This window comes from Hylobates moloch, unplaced genomic scaffold, assembly GCF_009828535.3.
Source record: "Hylobates moloch isolate HMO894 unplaced genomic scaffold, HMol_V3 SCAFFOLD_4, whole genome shotgun sequence".
Taxonomy (NCBI): Eukaryota; Metazoa; Chordata; class Mammalia; order Primates; family Hylobatidae; genus Hylobates; species Hylobates moloch.
In genome coordinates this window covers 90,666,552-90,683,077 of record NW_026652279.1, presented here as the reverse complement: position 1 = coordinate 90,683,077, position 16,526 = coordinate 90,666,552, and the positions used below count along the sequence as shown (strand labels likewise).

Genomic DNA, 16,526 nt, shown 5'->3' with positions numbered 1-16,526 from the left:
TAACATCATTACGCTTTGAAAACATTATAATGCCATCACTTTCTAAATAATTTTTATTATTTTAAAGTAATATTTTCTGATTACTCAAATGCCATTCTCCTCTATTTAATTCATCAGAAATACATGAACTGGTCAACTTTATTAAAAACTTCAAATCTACATTCTTGCAGGGACAGTTGCAGGTAAGACTAAACTGATCCTTGCTAAATCCCAAAAGACTGGGAAAGCCTACCTTTGAACTGGTAGATGCAGAGGATTTCCACCACTACTAGAGAACATTTTGAATATTAATGTGGAAGGATCTTTTTAAATAGTATTAAGACCATTAAAGCAATAAGCTTTACCCCAAATTCTTCATTTAATAATATAGTTGTTTTAAAAGAAATTTTATGCTGTGGTTTCTACGGTGTTCTGCCAAGATTTACACAGCTTTGAAGAGCTTTAAATGAAATTCACTTATTTGCCAGAGACAGTCCAACTATGGAAATACTTCAGCAAGCACAGCCAAGTGCCTCCCCAGAGCTTTAGCCCCAGTTACTGCCTAGAGTAAAAACGAAATGAGAAAATGGTCTAAATGAGTCAATCTCCTAAACTTCAACCTGAAAAGAAACAACAGAACAAGACAAACTTCTCCAATCCCACCTCTGAAATAGTCAAAAGGCTCAATCACAAGTGCTGGAGTGGAGGAAACTAAATGGCTCCCTTGGACAGATACTCTGGTTCCTTTAAGCCACTAGGTTAAGTGACCAAATAGTATTCTGGTACTTCACCCAAAAAAATAAATTATTTCTGGGCAGTATGGCAGTAGTATTAAATTTATTAGTAAATTTTCAGGAAGATTCCTGCATTCCAGATGACAGGTATCAATACTGACAATATTAAACGGAGTAAATTTTTGGCACCTGCACAACAAACATAACATCAACGAACTTAAGCCTAGGCTAGAGTCACATTTTATAGTACGGATAGGCCAAGGCTACCAAGTTATATTCAAACAAATCACTAGGAACATTCTGTAATCATTTAAAAACTATTCTAGAAAGGTATCAACGAAAGAATACAACAGAAACTGACATATCTGGAGCTTGAGCCTTCATATGGCATTGTAATTTATATTTACCAAGTTAAAATTAAAATTTCATTTTAATACGAATGTCCAAGTGGCTGGAAAGAACTTAATAAACACTACCTCAGGAGAAAGAAAAAGCTGCATGCCTATCTCAAAGTAATAGGAGTATCATGGGATTTTAAAAACAGTAAATATTTGGGCATCTTCTAAGTGCAACACATGTTATTGTGCATTAGGTTTTACAGCAGTGAGTGAAAATACATTATCTGTCCTCATCAAGCATCTAGTCTAGTGGGGGAAACAAGTAACAAGTAAATAAAGCAAAAACACACATAAACTGTGAAGTGCTGTGAAAAAACCTGAGTAGCCAGTATAGATAAAAGGTATTGCGCAGAAGAAAGAGGTTGAAGATATGGGCAGAGGTGAGTTTGGATTTCTTCTGGCTCCTATAGAGGACAGGGTAGAGGAGGAGAATCAAAGAAGTACAAGCCTCTCACTATGCAGAAGAAGTATGTGTATGTGTATAGGCCAGCTAAATGACCTGCCTGAGAACCCAAAGTTTCTCAGTGGTACACATGAGACTTGAATACCGATCGAGGACTACAAAAAAGATTCTGGAAACGTTTTCAGATCAAAATGGTGAGGTTATAAAAAACAGACTTAGGAAAACTAAAATTAATTTGGTTTTACCAGGAAATCACTAAAATGGGTGACAGTTATTCTTCATAACAAATACTTAAATTAGAATATAGACATCAAATATAAACAGCTAGATTAAATGCAATACCTAGAGGAAACTATTAAAGGAAATAAAGCTAACCTCTCCCAAGATATTATTAAGTGTATATAAATAATACTAACTGCAATGTCACTGAAATGCTCTTAGAATTCTTTCCTTAGATTTTCATATGAGTTGACTAAGGTCAATATTAGCAAGAATTTGATTTTTAGCATGAAGGTTGATATACTGTTTTTCTCATGAAAGCAAAATATTTTAGCTTTTTACTAATATCAAAATTTCCCATATCAAGAAAGCTTTGTTACTCATCTTTTACTAGTGTTGGATAATCTTCTATTTGAGGAAAGTTAGGCTCAAAGTGACTAACCAAATATTATAGTCAATTAATGATATAGTTTGCCCTAAAATGCAAATGTTTCTTACATTTTACTATACAACCTCTCACACTGGCAGATTAAGTGAAACATGATCAGTTACTAGCTCTGGGTCCTGCATTTTAAGAGAAATACTGATAAATTACACCCAGTGAAGGATAATCCAAGATGATAAAGGGTTCAAAACTCACGTCATACGGAGGAAGACCAAGGAAACTAGAGACATTTAAGCTGAAGAAGTAAATTCTAATGGGGCAATACAACCAACAGGCCTACTAGGTATTAAGCCAAAAAAAAAAGCAAGGGCCAGTAACAAAATAGATAGATTTCAGATCAGCAAAAGAAAGAATTTTCTAATAGATTCTGTCCAACAGATGAATCAATTCATTAGGTAGTAAGCTACCACGCATCAGAAATTACTGGCCAATTAGTAATAAAAATCACTAGGTCATAGTCACAGGGATGTCTAAGCTGAATTATAGCTGATCTTTTTCCTGTAAAGCCACTGCCTCTCACTTGCCTAATTTATTCATCTGTTGCCTGATTTCAATGGCCCAAAGAAAGTGCAAAATTTCTTGGAAATCTCATTATTTTTCTTTTTCTTTCTTTTTTTTTTTTAATTATACTTTAAGTTCTAGGATACATGTGCAGAACATGCAGGTTTGTTACATAGGTATACACATGCCATGGTCGTTTGCTGCACCTATCAACCCATCATCTACATTAGGTATTTCTCCTCATATTATCCTTCCCCAGTCCCCCACTCCACAACACGCCCCAGTGTGTGATGTTCCCCTCCCTGTGTCCATGTGTTCTCATTGTTCAACTCCCACTTATGAGTGAGAATATGTGGTGTTTGGTTTTCTGTTCCTGTGTTAGTTTGCTGAGAATGATGGTTTCCAGCTTCATCCATGTCCCTGCAAAGGACATGAACTCATCCTTTTTTATGGCTGCATAGTATTCCATGGTATATGCGCCACATTTTCTTTATCCAGTCTACCACTGATGGGCATTTGGGTTGGTTCCAAGTCTTTGCTATTGTGAATAGTACTGCAATAAACATACGTGTGCATGTGTCTTTATAAAATGATTTATAATCCTTTGGGTATATACCCAGTAATGGGATTGCTGGATCAAATGGTATTTCTGGTTCTAGATCCTTGAGGAATCGCCACACTGTCTTCCACAATGGTTGAACTAATTTACACTGCCACAACAGTGTAAAAGCGTTCCTATTTCTCCATACCCTTTCCAGCAAACGCTTCAAAAAATCAATGAATCAAGGAGCTGGTTTTTTGAAAAGATTAGCAAAACAGACCGCTAGCCAGACTAATAAAGAAGAAAAGACAGAAGAATCAAATAGACATAATAAAAAATGACAAAACAGATATCACCACTGATTCCACAGAAATACAAACTACCATCACAGAATACTATAAACACCTCTACGCAAATAAACTAGAAAATCTAGAAGAAATGGATAAATTCCTGGACACATACACCCTAGCAAGACTAAACCAGGAAGAAGTCGAATCCCTAGATAGGCCAATAACAAGTTCTGAAATTGAGACAGTAATTAATAGCCTGCCAACCAAAAAAAAGCCCAGGACCAGACGGATTCACAGCCAAATTCTACCAGAGGTACAAAGAGGAGCTGGTATAATTCCTTCTGAAACTATTCCAAACAATTAAAAAAAACAGGGACTCCTCCCTAGCTCATTTTATGAGGCCAGCATCTTCCTGATACCAAAACCTGGCAAAGTCACAACAAAAAAAGATAATTTCAGGTCAATATCCCTGATGAACATTAAAGCAAAAATTCTCAATAAAATACTGGCAAACTGAATCCAGCAGCACATCAAAAAACTTATCTACCATAATCAAGTCGGTTTCATCCCTGGGATGCAAGGCTAGTTCAACATACGCAAATCAAAAACGTAATCCATCACATGAACAGTATCAATGACAAAAACCACGTGATGATCTCAATACATGCAGAAAAGGCCTTCGATAAAATTCAACACCCCTTCATGCTAAAAACTCCCAATAAACTAGATATCGGTGGAACATATCTCAAAATAATAAGACCTATTCATGACAAACCCACAGCCAATATCACACTGAATGGGCAAAAGCTGGAAGCATTCCCTTTGAATACTGGCACAAGACAAGGATGCCCTCTCTCACCACTCCTATTCAACACAGTATTGGAAGTTCTGGCCAGGGCAATCAGGAAAGAGAAAGAAATAAAGGGGATTCAAATAGGAAGAGAGAAAGTCAAATTGTCTCTGTTTGCAGATGACACGACTGTATATTTAGAAAACCCTATTGTCTCAGCCCAAAATCTCCTTAAGCTGATAAGCAACTTCAGCAAAGTCTCAGGATACAAAAATCAACGTGCAAAAATCACAAGCATTCCTATATAACAATAATAGCCAAATCATGAGTGAACTCCCATTCACAACTGCTACAAAGAGAATAAAATACCTAGGAATACAACTTACAAGGGATGTGTAGGACCTCTTCAAGGAGAACTACAAACCACTGCTCAAGGATATAAGAGAGGACACAAACTAACGGAAAAACATTCCATGCTCATGGATAGAAGAATCAATATCGTGAAAATGGCCATACTGCCCAACGTAATTTACAGATTCAATGCTATCCCCATCAAGCTACCATTGACTTTCTTCACAGAATTAGAAAAAAACTACTTTAAATTTCATATGGAACCAAAAACAGCCCATATAGCCAAGACAATCCTAAGCAAAAAGAACAAAGCCGAAGGCATCATGCTACCTGACTTCAAACTATACTACAAAGCTACAGTAACCAAAACAGCATGGTACTGGTACCAAACCAGATATATAGACCAATGGAACAGAACAGAGGCCTCAGAAATAATGCCACACATCTACAACCATCTGATCATTGACAAACCTGACAAAAACAAGCAATGGGGAAAGGATTCCCTATTTAATAAATGGTGTTGGGAAAATTGGCTAGCCATATGCAGAAAACTGAAACTGGACCCCTTCCTTATACCTTATACAAAAATTAACTCAAGATGGATTAAAGACTTAAACATAACACCTAAAACCATAAAAACCCTAGAAGAAAACCTAGGCAATAGCATTCAGGACATAGGCATGGGTAAAGACTTCATGACTAAAACACCAAAGCAATTGCAACAAAAGCCGAAATTGACAAATGGGATCCAATTAAACTAAAGAGCTTCTGCACAGCAAAAGAAACTATCATCAGAGCGAACAGGCAACCTACAGAATGGGAGAAAATTTTTGCAATCTATCCATCTGACAAAGGGCTAATAATATCCACAATCCACAAGGAACTTAAATTTACAAGAAAAAAAAACAAAAAACCCCATCAAAAAGTGGGCAAAGGATATGAACAAACACTTCTCAAAAGAAGATATTTATGTGGCCAACAAACATAGGAAGAAAGCTCATCATCACTGGTCATTAGAGAAATGCAAATCAAAACCACAATGAGATACCATCTCACACCAATTAGAATGGCAATTATTTCTTTTTTTAAAAAGTGATTTTGTATTCTATTTCATATCTGTGTTAGTCCCCCACTTTCATGTTACAATGATAATTAAAACTCATATACTGCCTACTCGATGTGCCATGTATTGTTCTAAGCACTGGATATATTTAACTTACTAATCCTAAAAGTCCTATGAGGTAGGTACTCTTATTATTTCCATCTCATAGATGAGAAAACCAAGGCACAGAGAGGGTAAGTAAATTGCCCAAGGACATGCAGCAAGATCCTAGGGAATACAGCTCCAGATTCAGTGCTTTCAACCACTTTGTACTCTAGCATACTGCTGCACACCCCTGGGCTACTCTCACCCCAATGTGAGAAACAACAGAGGAAAAGTTAGACAAGGTTTCTAAATTGCATCCCACTCTTAAGACTTTATTTTACAAAGTAAAATAAGTTAATAAATGCAAACAGTGCTTACTAATTTCAGTATCATGCCCTGCATTTGAGTGTTAATACATTTAAATTGAAATTATGAATCCATATCATTCTGCACACCTATCAATATATATGTTCTTTCAACAATATTTGCCAGTACTATGTGACAAGCACTATTCTAAGCACCAGGGATATCACAGCGAACCAAACAGAAACCCCTGCCCTCATGAAGCATATATTCAACTTAGGAGGCACAATATATTAATAAGTAAAATACATAGTAAAACAGAGACAGAATAGCAAGCTCAAATCTGTCACAGTCAGCATACACTTCACAAATCTGAGGAACAACACAGAAGCCAACAGAAAGAAATGAGATGAGGGGAGAAAGAAGATGAGGTCAAAGAAGAAATGGATGCCAGACTATGCAGAGCCTTGTAGGCCATTATAAGGACTTGGCATTTAATCTAAGATAAGAAGCCACTGAAAGTTATGAGCAGAAGACACAATCTGACCTATATTTAAGAGGAACTCTCTGGCTGCTCTGATGCCAACAAGCCAGGGACAGTGTGTTCTCTCATGTTTTATTTTACACTTTCTGTAGTATACAGAATGGCTAAAATGAGTGGTAGAGTCTGAGAGAGGATAAGAAAAAACATATATGGCTATTAAGGCCCCACATTCAATCTTACTATATAAGAAATACCAAATACCACATTAAATAAGAGCTAATACACTCCTATTAAAATAGCCTTGAAAGTGGGAAACTTAAGATAGTTCAATAAGGATATACAAATTCTAAAATCAAGAGGCTAAAGCACTCTCACTTGGCAAGGCTGAAATACAGTAAGACTGTTCAGTCTAAGAAAAACATGTGTATTAGTCTTCTGAATAAGAGGTTAAAATATTTGAATGCAACTCTTCCTATGACCTAAGACCTCACCCCCGTCAAAGACTAAGCTGACATTTGCACAGGAAAAGAAAATCAACAGTGGGTGAGTAAAAAAACAGAATAGCGCAAATTTCCACGAACGGGTTTAGAATTCTAAATCACAAGTTTGGTCAAATAGTTATTTAGATATAAAAACTACTTTAATCTAGTACAACAAGGTAAAAAAATAAAATAAAAACCAAACCCAGCACTATAAATTAGCTACCACCAGAGACAAAATTTGTGGAGGAACTTAATATTCAAAGGACAGAACAAGATATTTCTTTTTTTTTTTTTTTTTTTTTTGAGACGGAGTCTCGCTCTGTCGCCCAGGCTGGAGTGCAGTGGCGCAATCTCGGCTCACTGCAAGCTCCGCCTCCCGGGTTCACGCCATTCTCCTGCCTCAGCCTCTCCTAGTAGCTGGGACTACAGGCGCCCGCCACCACGCCCGGCTAATTTTTTTTTTGTATTTTTAGTAGAGACGGGGTTTCACCGTGGTCTCGATCTCCTGACCTCGTGATCCGCCCGCCTCGGCCTCCCAAAGTGCTGGGATTACAAGCGTGAGCCACCGCGCCCGGCCAGAACAAGATATTTCTTAAAAACAAGGCATGATGATACAAACAGCCAATGAACATACGAAAACGCTTTCCACCTCATAAATTATCAGGTAAATATGCAACACATGGCAAATATCCTGGGAAAATCACAATGAGATATGATTATACCTAAAAAAGACTGACAACATCAAGTGTTGACAAGGATGTGGAGCAACTAAAACTTCCCCCCTGTGGGTAAGAGGGAAAACTTGTATAACCACTTTGGAAACTGGTGTTATTCACTAGTTTAATTTATGCATATCCTATGACCCAGCAGTTCAACTCCTAGGTATATGCTCACTAGAAATGCATGCATATATATGTCAAAGGATAAGCAGAAAACCATCCAAAGCAGCATTACTCACAAGAGTCTCAAGCTAAAAGCAACCCAAATATCCATTAATAAGAAAACAGATTTTAACTGTGATATACTACTATATGACAACGAAAATGAACTACAAATATATATAACAGGAAATAATCTCACAAATACATGTTGAACAAAAAAAGCTGGACACAAAGGAATACTTACTGTACATAATGTTCCAAAATAGGCATAATTAATTTATGGCATTAGAAATCGTCAGAATAGTGGTTACCTTTGGGAAAGAGGTAAGTGGCAAGGATTGGGAGGGATCATAAATATGGCTTCTGAGGTGCCAAATGTTCGATTTCTTGACCCCAGAGCTGATGGTTACACTGAATTACAAGGCTTACATGCAGTGAGATGCTGAAGCTGTTTCTTACTAGTTTTTGAGAGTCAGCTACTAAATTTTCAGAAATTTTGTGAGCCAGCTGTGAAATGCAGCCATTAATAAATATTAAATTACACAAACTGTGAATAAGTTATATTTTTAAAAAAGGAAATAAATACTCAAAACTCCTAACATCCTAATTATTTTACTATTATCTATTCTCTTGAGGTTCCATAGTTTATTGTATCTCTATGGTGGAAACACCATACAATGGTAGGCTGCTATCCAAACTCATCTCAACTATGAGTTCAGTGACATGATGTTGAAATCCATCATATAGGTGATATTTATATCATACAATTAGCAAATGCTATAAATCAGGGCTTGATTTATTGTTTTCTTGACTGCCTAGACTTAGAAAAGTAATGGGGAAAATGTTAATAATGCAAACTAAACTTAAAACCATGTCATTTTTGCTGTTGTTACACTGTAAATAGCACAAAAAATCTGATTATTCTTCCAGTATTTGAAAACTGCTCAAGTCATTGATCGATGAGTGAAGCTCTAGCATATGTTTTTATTGTTTCACTATCATCTTATTCTTTAATGTGTATACACACATACACTTTTTCATAAAAGTAGTTATTAATATACACCACTGGCTAGATTATCATTATTCATCAAAAAAGTACCCTTATAATTTGTGCACTTTTCTTCAAAGATATTTTTTATGAGGTCACTGTTCATTTGCATAATCAATCAATAGCTCTCAAAAGAATACATCAATCTACTTCGCAACATCTCTCCATATCAGATACCCCTAGACTTACTCATAAGAAGGAAAGCCTTCTCATGATAAATGGCCATTTGTTACGTATAATTCAACGAAATAAAGTCCTTTAACAACGTTAAAATGAATTCAGAGAATTATTATTTATGGTACTTTAATCTGAATTCTATTTAAAAGCATATATAGCTTTAATCATGAGATAATGGAAGTACTGCTCATTTCACTCAGTTAATTAACCATAAAACTATAATCTTAAAAATTCTTGAGAATCAGTTTTATAAATTAAGGTTATAAAACAAAAACATTTCTTCTACTACCTGATATTTTACTTTTAGATTATCCTTCTTAAATAAAAATTCCTTTCATTACTTCTATGTATATTTCTCTTTGACTCTAAGCTTAAATAGCAAAATAATAATAAATCCAATTTTCCCAGGAGCTATGGTCTAAATGTTTGTATCCTTCCAAAATTCATGTTGGTATCTAAGCCCCAATATGATGTTATTAGGAGATGGGGTTTTTGGAAGGTGGTTAGGTCAATGAGGTTTCTGCCCTCATGAACAGAATTAGTGCCCTAATAAAAGATTCCCAAGGGAGCTTCTTGGCCCCTTCCATCCTGTAAGGACACATAAGAAGGTGCCATCCAGAAGGAACAGACCCTCAGCAGATACCAAATCTGCTAGTGGCTTGATCTTAGACTTCCCAGCCTCCAAAACTGTGACAAATAAATTTCTATTCCTTCTATATTACCCCGTCTAAGCTATTTTGTTATAGTAGGAAGAAGAGACCAGATACAATGAAATAAAACTGAAAAAATAAAGCTTAAAAGTTAATTTATTCAGGCCAGGAGCTACATTTCATTAACGTTTGTATTTCTAGCACCTAGAAGTATTACTGACACAAAATGTGCACTTAATAAAGATGTGTTCAATAAACAGAGTACTAACTAGCCTTATGGATGACCCTGTAGACCTCGGGGGGGAAACGATAAAGCCTCAACAACAGATCACTATGCAAAGTGATTGTTACTTACTGAAAAACAGCATTTTAAGCTTGGACCTAACCTGAAGCCTGTCAGTAATTTTAAAAAAGAGAAAAAAGATAATCACTCTCAGAAAATAAACTGGTACTCTTATAAGAAGATAGTAAACATTTTCAAATAAGAGGCTATATAGCATAATGATTAAAAAACTCAGGTATTACAATTAGACAAGGTTCGAATCCTAGTTCACCATCTATTTGCAGTTAAGACTTCAATGTCTCAATTTCTTTACACATAAAACAGGAAAAATAATGCTGAGCTCACAGGATTATGCAGGGATCAAATAAACCAATAAATATAAAAAGCTTCAAAGAGGGCTTTTTTTATAGAAAGCTTCAAAAAGGGTAAGTGTACTCAAGGAAGACTAACATTTGCTACTACTGCTATTATTAGTTGTTCCATCATACAGTTCTCAACACCAAATTAAAAATCCAAAAATATACCAGGGACCTTAAGCAAGATATGTCTAACTTCTCTTATCCTCACTTTTTTTTACATCTATAAAGTTAAGTACGTAGTTAGAGTGCTGCAGCAGCTTTCAAAATTCTGACCCAGGCACAAAGTAATAAATGCATTCTGGATCATGAGTTGGTGCACATAAACACATGAATAAATTTATATATATTTTTATAAATAAATTTTTATCAAAATAATACTGTACTTATGGGCAATAAACTCTGAATTTTCTGTTCTATTCTGATTCAATTTTAAAGCTGGTAGCAACACACAAAACTGATCTTAAGAAAAACCAATACAATAAACACTGGGGACTCCCATACTTCTGAGGGTACTTCCAACACTAATTTTCCTTTTTTTTTTTTTTTTGAGACCGAGTCTCACTCTGTTGCCCAGGCTGGTGTGCAGTGGCTGGATCTCAGCTCACTGTAACCTCTGCCTCCCAGGTTCAAGCGATTCTCATGCCTCAGCCTCCCAAGTAGCTGGGATTACAGGCATGCATCACCACGCCCAGCTAATTTTTGTGTTTTCAGTAGAGACGGGGTTACACTATGTTGCCTAGGCTGGTCTTGAACTACTGGGCTAAAGCGATTCACCTGCCTTGGCCTCCCAAAGTGCCAGGATTACAGGCGTGAGCTGCTGCCCCTGGCCCCAACGCTCATTTCCAAATCAGCTTTTAGCAGAAGTAGATATCTATTAGTTTCACCTAAGCTGCCTCAAATCCTATCGCAGCCTTCAGTGAGTTTTAGGAACTTCAGTATCCTCATGAATATTTGCGTGGTTACGAAAATTGTAACTGAGTCTAATATACCTTTCAAAGGCTAATGAAGTTTGCATGAGTTTGTTTTGAAAAACTGTAGTCCCCTCTGTTTCCACAGTGCCTCAGAAAATATCTTTTATCCCCAAACAACTGCGGAGTTCTTTTCTTTTCTTACATAAAAGGGTTACTCTGGTGACATTCCGAGTACTTACATGTCAATGAAAGAATAACTAAGATTTATAGAATCATTTGATAACATTATAAATGAAAGACAATTTATAATTTCCAGAAAAAAAAATGTATTGACCATTCTGGCTAACACGGTGAAACAACGTCTCTACTAAAAATACAAAAAAATTAGCCGGGCATGGTAGCGGGTGCCTGTAGTCCCAGCTACTTGGGAGGCTGAGGCAGAAGAATGGCGTGAACCTGGGAGGCGGAGCTTGTAGTAAGCCGAGATCGCACCACTGCACTCCAGCCTGGGCGAGAGCGAGACTCCGTCTCAAAAAAAAAACAAAAAACAAAAAAATGTATTTGACATTCAAAAAATGCTGCTTGATTATTTTGTTCTTTGTTTAAGAGTCACATTTAAAAACCAACATTTAATTGTTCTGGATCTCTTTTGGTAAATCCAACCCAGACTTTTCATCTAGCTCGGTAGGCGGGGATACTACATAACATGAAAAATCTTAAGGTTAAACAGGAAAAAGATGTGTGATTTCACAAATTCCATTCTTCCAGTCTCCATCTCTTACTGTGAGACCTTGGCAAGTTTTAGCGCTCTGTACCAGTTTCTTCATCTGTAAAGTGGGGATAGTAAGACACCTACTTCACGGTATTGTTTCGTGAATTACTGTTTAATCACTTTGAACAGTGCCTAGCAAAGCAGCATCCAGTAAACCATGACCATGGTTCCTCTCTTATGTAAATTCAAGACTGAAAGTTCCTTAGCCTGTTCTAAACGTTTATCTAAAAGCTACTAGCAAACTGGAGGTTGGATTTCAGCCCCTACTGTATTCTCTATAATGCAAACCAATGTTAGCTGCATAAAAATGAAGAAAAGAAACAAAAATAATATTTAAGATACAGAGTTTCAAGTATCCATTTATGTGGCTTTTGATAATGGGGAGAACAAATTTAAAAAGTTAATGTATTTATTACTACCCTTCACTAATCCCAAAAAGGATCTGAAATAGAATCACTTGCTGTTTCATGGCATAAAAGCTCCCACAAATTACAAACATTAAAAAAATTTAATTCATTTTCAGTGTCCTATTGAGGCAGGGAGGTAGAATATGTCTTTGAACTATCTCATAAACAGAAATATTCAGAAAACACCAATTTTATTCTATCATGGTCTATGTATTATGGATATAAGACCTAGGAAGTTGGTCTAGAGTCCTTATCTACAGATCAAAATTACATGTAATAAAAATATTCAAATACAGTTTTGATGGATAACCACTTGTTATTAGATATATCTTTATTATACATATCATGACCTGAATGTGGTGACAGATCCTGAATCTCTAACTAGTAAAATGAAACTTCTCTGTGGCAATTCGATTACCTTATCATTCATTTATGACATCACGGTGGAAACGGGAAATACCATCACTTAAAAATTTTTCTCTTTTTACTAAAATTAAGGCCTAAGAGACACATCAGATCATCCTGGCTACCTCCTTACTCTGTAAGATTATCTTCAACCCACTGTCCTAAGTCCATTTTAAGGGAAGTAAAATTTCCACCCAGTACTATGTTTATTCACCAATCAATTTCCTAAGTAAGTAAATGTGCACAATGAACCCTAAGCACGGGGAATCTTCTCAAGGAAAAAAAAAAATCTTGTTCTACTATAATCTACAGATAAATCAAAGATACTTATTTTTGGAAGTAGTAAATCATATCCCTCATCTTATTCTGTGAACATATACATCTACTTTCTTGTCTTTCCCCAAAACTGTTTTCATTTATTGCTTACTTCTATTCAGAATACTTATTATTTTTCAAAAAAGTTTTAAAGCCGTTTTCTTACAAGGGATCCATTTCACTAAATATTTTTATACATGTATGTGTATATATATATTTACTACACCTCTGAGGTAATTTGCATTGCAGCATGGCCTTCAAAATACAAAGACTACTTAGGCTTTGAATGAGACTTTTTTCTAACTCTTCCACATCAAAACCAGGGTATCTTGAAAAGCCAACAAAAATCATAACATCCACCAAAAGTCCTGGGCTTCAAGTGAGTGAATTACAGAAAGACAGCATCTTGCCTTGTCATCTCTCCCTCTTGCTCTATAGTCCTTGTCCCTACTTGTAGAAGGCTTTTCACTCTTTGATATAGGATGTGCTCGGCCTACAGGTCCCCGGGCTCCTACTCCTGCCATTTCTTTCCTCAGAGGTCTTACTTCTCGATTGGGACGCCTGATCTGAGGTGGAGCTCTGACAAAAAAAAAAAAAAAAAAAAATTGAAATTAAAATTAAAATTAATCAAAGGCAAAAGTATCTCAATACTATCTTAGTCAATAAAATTGTTAAATCAAAAAGCCTGAAATCTAATTTTTTCACCTTTGGCCAATTCATGGCCACAACTATTAGGATGGTTTTCCCAAATTCTTTTTTCTAAAATATACTGGCTGATACAATTATTAAATACACATAAATGACACATACAGCAGCAATTATTCTGTCAAAAGTTAATTATGAATCACCAATAGAGGGCAACACAGACTATCCCCATCTAATAATCTTAACAACATAATGGAAAGGCAATAATTTTATTCATTACTGTCCTAAACCAAGAATAAGTAACTTTTTTTTTAGAAAAAAGCATTAAAAGCTGTAAGGACAGGAATTCTAAATAAGTCTATTTGTACAGTTTACTAATTTCTGTTTTACGACCAAGATGATTTTCTCTGCTTCTATAATGGAAAATTAAACATTTCATTCATCAAATTATAAATGGCAGAGCTAACAATGAAATCTTCTTTAAGTAATTTATGTTTTAAAATATTCATGTTTTGAGAATGTCTAAAAATCACAGAATCATTCAAATTATACAGTCCTCCAAATGTGATTAAAAATTTTGATAAATACATATAAGTATGCATTCAAAATAGCATATTTTGTTTCATCTACTGTGGAACTTGTCTCCTGCAAACACTAAAGTTTTGAGGCTTCTCAGCACAGTTTTTGTCTCTTTTTGATTCTTGGGAAAGGGACTCTTATCACTTTGTGTCTAATCTTAGTTCTCTCTTGAAATGTCTCTACCTCTATTTTCCTACCTTTTCTCTCTCTATAGCTATGTATGTATCTGTAGCCCTCCAGATCCCATATGTGTATTCCATTTTTAACCACATGCCGTATCTATTATTATCCCCTTTCCAGCCTCACACTTATAATTCACCTAACTCATCATGGAGTTCCATTCCTCATATCAGAAAAGGTGACACATATGCATAATTCAAAGATAGGAAGATGGATAAAAAGCCATGAAGGTTGCAAACTAAGGGCCAAAATGGTAAGAAAAAGAAAAAAAAAAGAAAAAAATGTGTTAACATGTTGCAAGTCTGATATAGCATATTTAGATGTTGGAATTAAACTACATCGTGAAATTTCTAGAAGGCTGGCGAAAACCATTATGTCTATCTATGAGGTAACCATACACTGACATCTTAATCCTTGGAGTTCAGTACAGTTAAACAAGTATTTACTGAGGCCCCCATTAGGTGGTATATGGCCTCTACCACACTGACCCCAGGAGGAGACAAAGACAAGCAATCTTGTGAAAGAAATCCACAGGAAAGGAACTACAAAATAGTGCATAGTAATGGCTATGAGGCATTTTGAAATTTAAAGTATTATTACATTATTATCTTTAGGACATTAGTAGTCTTTTAAGCATTCTGCCTATAAAATAAAAATGTGATGAGTCTGGTAAAGAATACAAAATTGTAATTGTTAAATTGCTCTATTTCTAGTATTTCAATGTGACCACTGTTTTTTGACCTAATTTTTTTTTTTGATGGAAAGTAATAGAGTAAAACTTTACTTTTATTTGTATATACTTGTGTACATATAAATGTCTTTCCTGAATCAGATTTATGGGTATGGCCAAAGACAATGAAATGAGACCAACAATCTTTTCCACACAGAATTTGCATCAAGTCTGATCTTTTGTAAGTAGCTTCACCTGCTATTTAAATAGTCTGTTTTCTTTGTGGTCCTGCTTTTCAGACTCAAAAGCTAGCCAGAGCCTCCACTCACCAACAGCAAGCCCATCCCTCCCAGCTGGATGCCAGGCTGCTCGCCCATGGCTGGGCTCGCTCTGCTGGACCTCACTGCTCGGGGTGCACTGCAGCAGGTCTCAGACAACATTCTTCTGCCTCCTCAGCTTGTGCTTTCCCACCTCAGCTTGCGATTCAGCGGCCGCCTAGGAGTCCTGCTGTAGTCCATTCTGCACACGCATCCCGCTCAGTAAAGCTGTATTGTGGAAGAACTGGTTCAAAGCTCTTACACAGGCTGCATTCTGAGTGTTTGCCATTACTGACCTTGTCCTGCCACTCAATATTCTGACGGGCTCCTAAATGGTCTGAGTGAAACTGCTCAGGAAGCCAGATGTGTCGTTTGTGGCAAAGCCCCTGTCTCATAGGAAGTGTGCCTCTGCTTTGTAAGTCTTCCGTTCCATCTCGCTGCAATTGGATATTACATTTGTAACAGACTCTGTGGACTTCCCAAAGGACATCCTTGATTCTGTTCCGTACTTCTTTGTCCACTAGTGCATCACTGCACAATGTCATGCTTCAATTGAAGGACTCAGTGACAGCTTCCAGGCTGTGTAAACAATAAAGGTCTCAAGGCTTCTTTTACTAGTCTCTCTTTAAAAAGAGACTTTAGTAGGATTACATAGCATCCTTGACCTCTGCCCTAAAGGTCAAACAGACTGACATTGTACTAGCTTATAGCACTTCAAATTTAGAGAATTAACTGGTTAGATCTGCAGGTGAAAGACAAAAGTATCTATACTGTGCTCAATTCTATTTGAGACTTCCCTATAGGAGTAAGAAATATGCCTTATTCTATCACATGCAAATAAGCCTCATCTCCTTTGAAAT

At 36.1% G+C, this 16,526-nt stretch overlaps 1 protein-coding gene and 1 long non-coding RNA gene across 8 annotated transcripts in view; one reads left to right on the top strand and one right to left on the bottom strand.

Annotated features, from left to right (window-relative positions):
- Positions 1-16,526, top strand: part of LOC131383286 (uncharacterized) — a 102,623-nt gene that overhangs the window by 6,189 nt on the left and 79,908 nt on the right. Inside the window, exons 3-5 of one of the 2 annotated variants that reach the window (XR_009213195.1) lie at positions 468-737; positions 7,541-7,731; positions 15,649-16,444. The exons of the other annotated variant lie outside the window; for it this stretch is intronic. This is a non-coding gene — a long non-coding RNA (uncharacterized LOC131383286). Of the gene's footprint in view, positions 1-467; positions 738-7,540; positions 7,732-15,648; positions 16,445-16,526 lie in introns of those variants that run through there. 2 annotated transcript variants of the gene reach the window in all.
- The window catches only part of KATNAL1 (katanin catalytic subunit A1 like 1), a 111,543-nt gene that overhangs the window by 52,820 nt on the left and 42,197 nt on the right, over positions 1-16,526 (bottom strand). For all 6 annotated transcript variants that reach the window (XM_032150547.1, XM_058437718.1, XM_032150548.2 and 3 more), the window contains exon 4: positions 13,686-13,854. In XM_032150547.1, the coding sequence (XP_032006438.1) occupies positions 13,686-13,854 (169 nt within the window). The remainder of the gene's footprint in view (positions 1-13,685; positions 13,855-16,526) is intronic.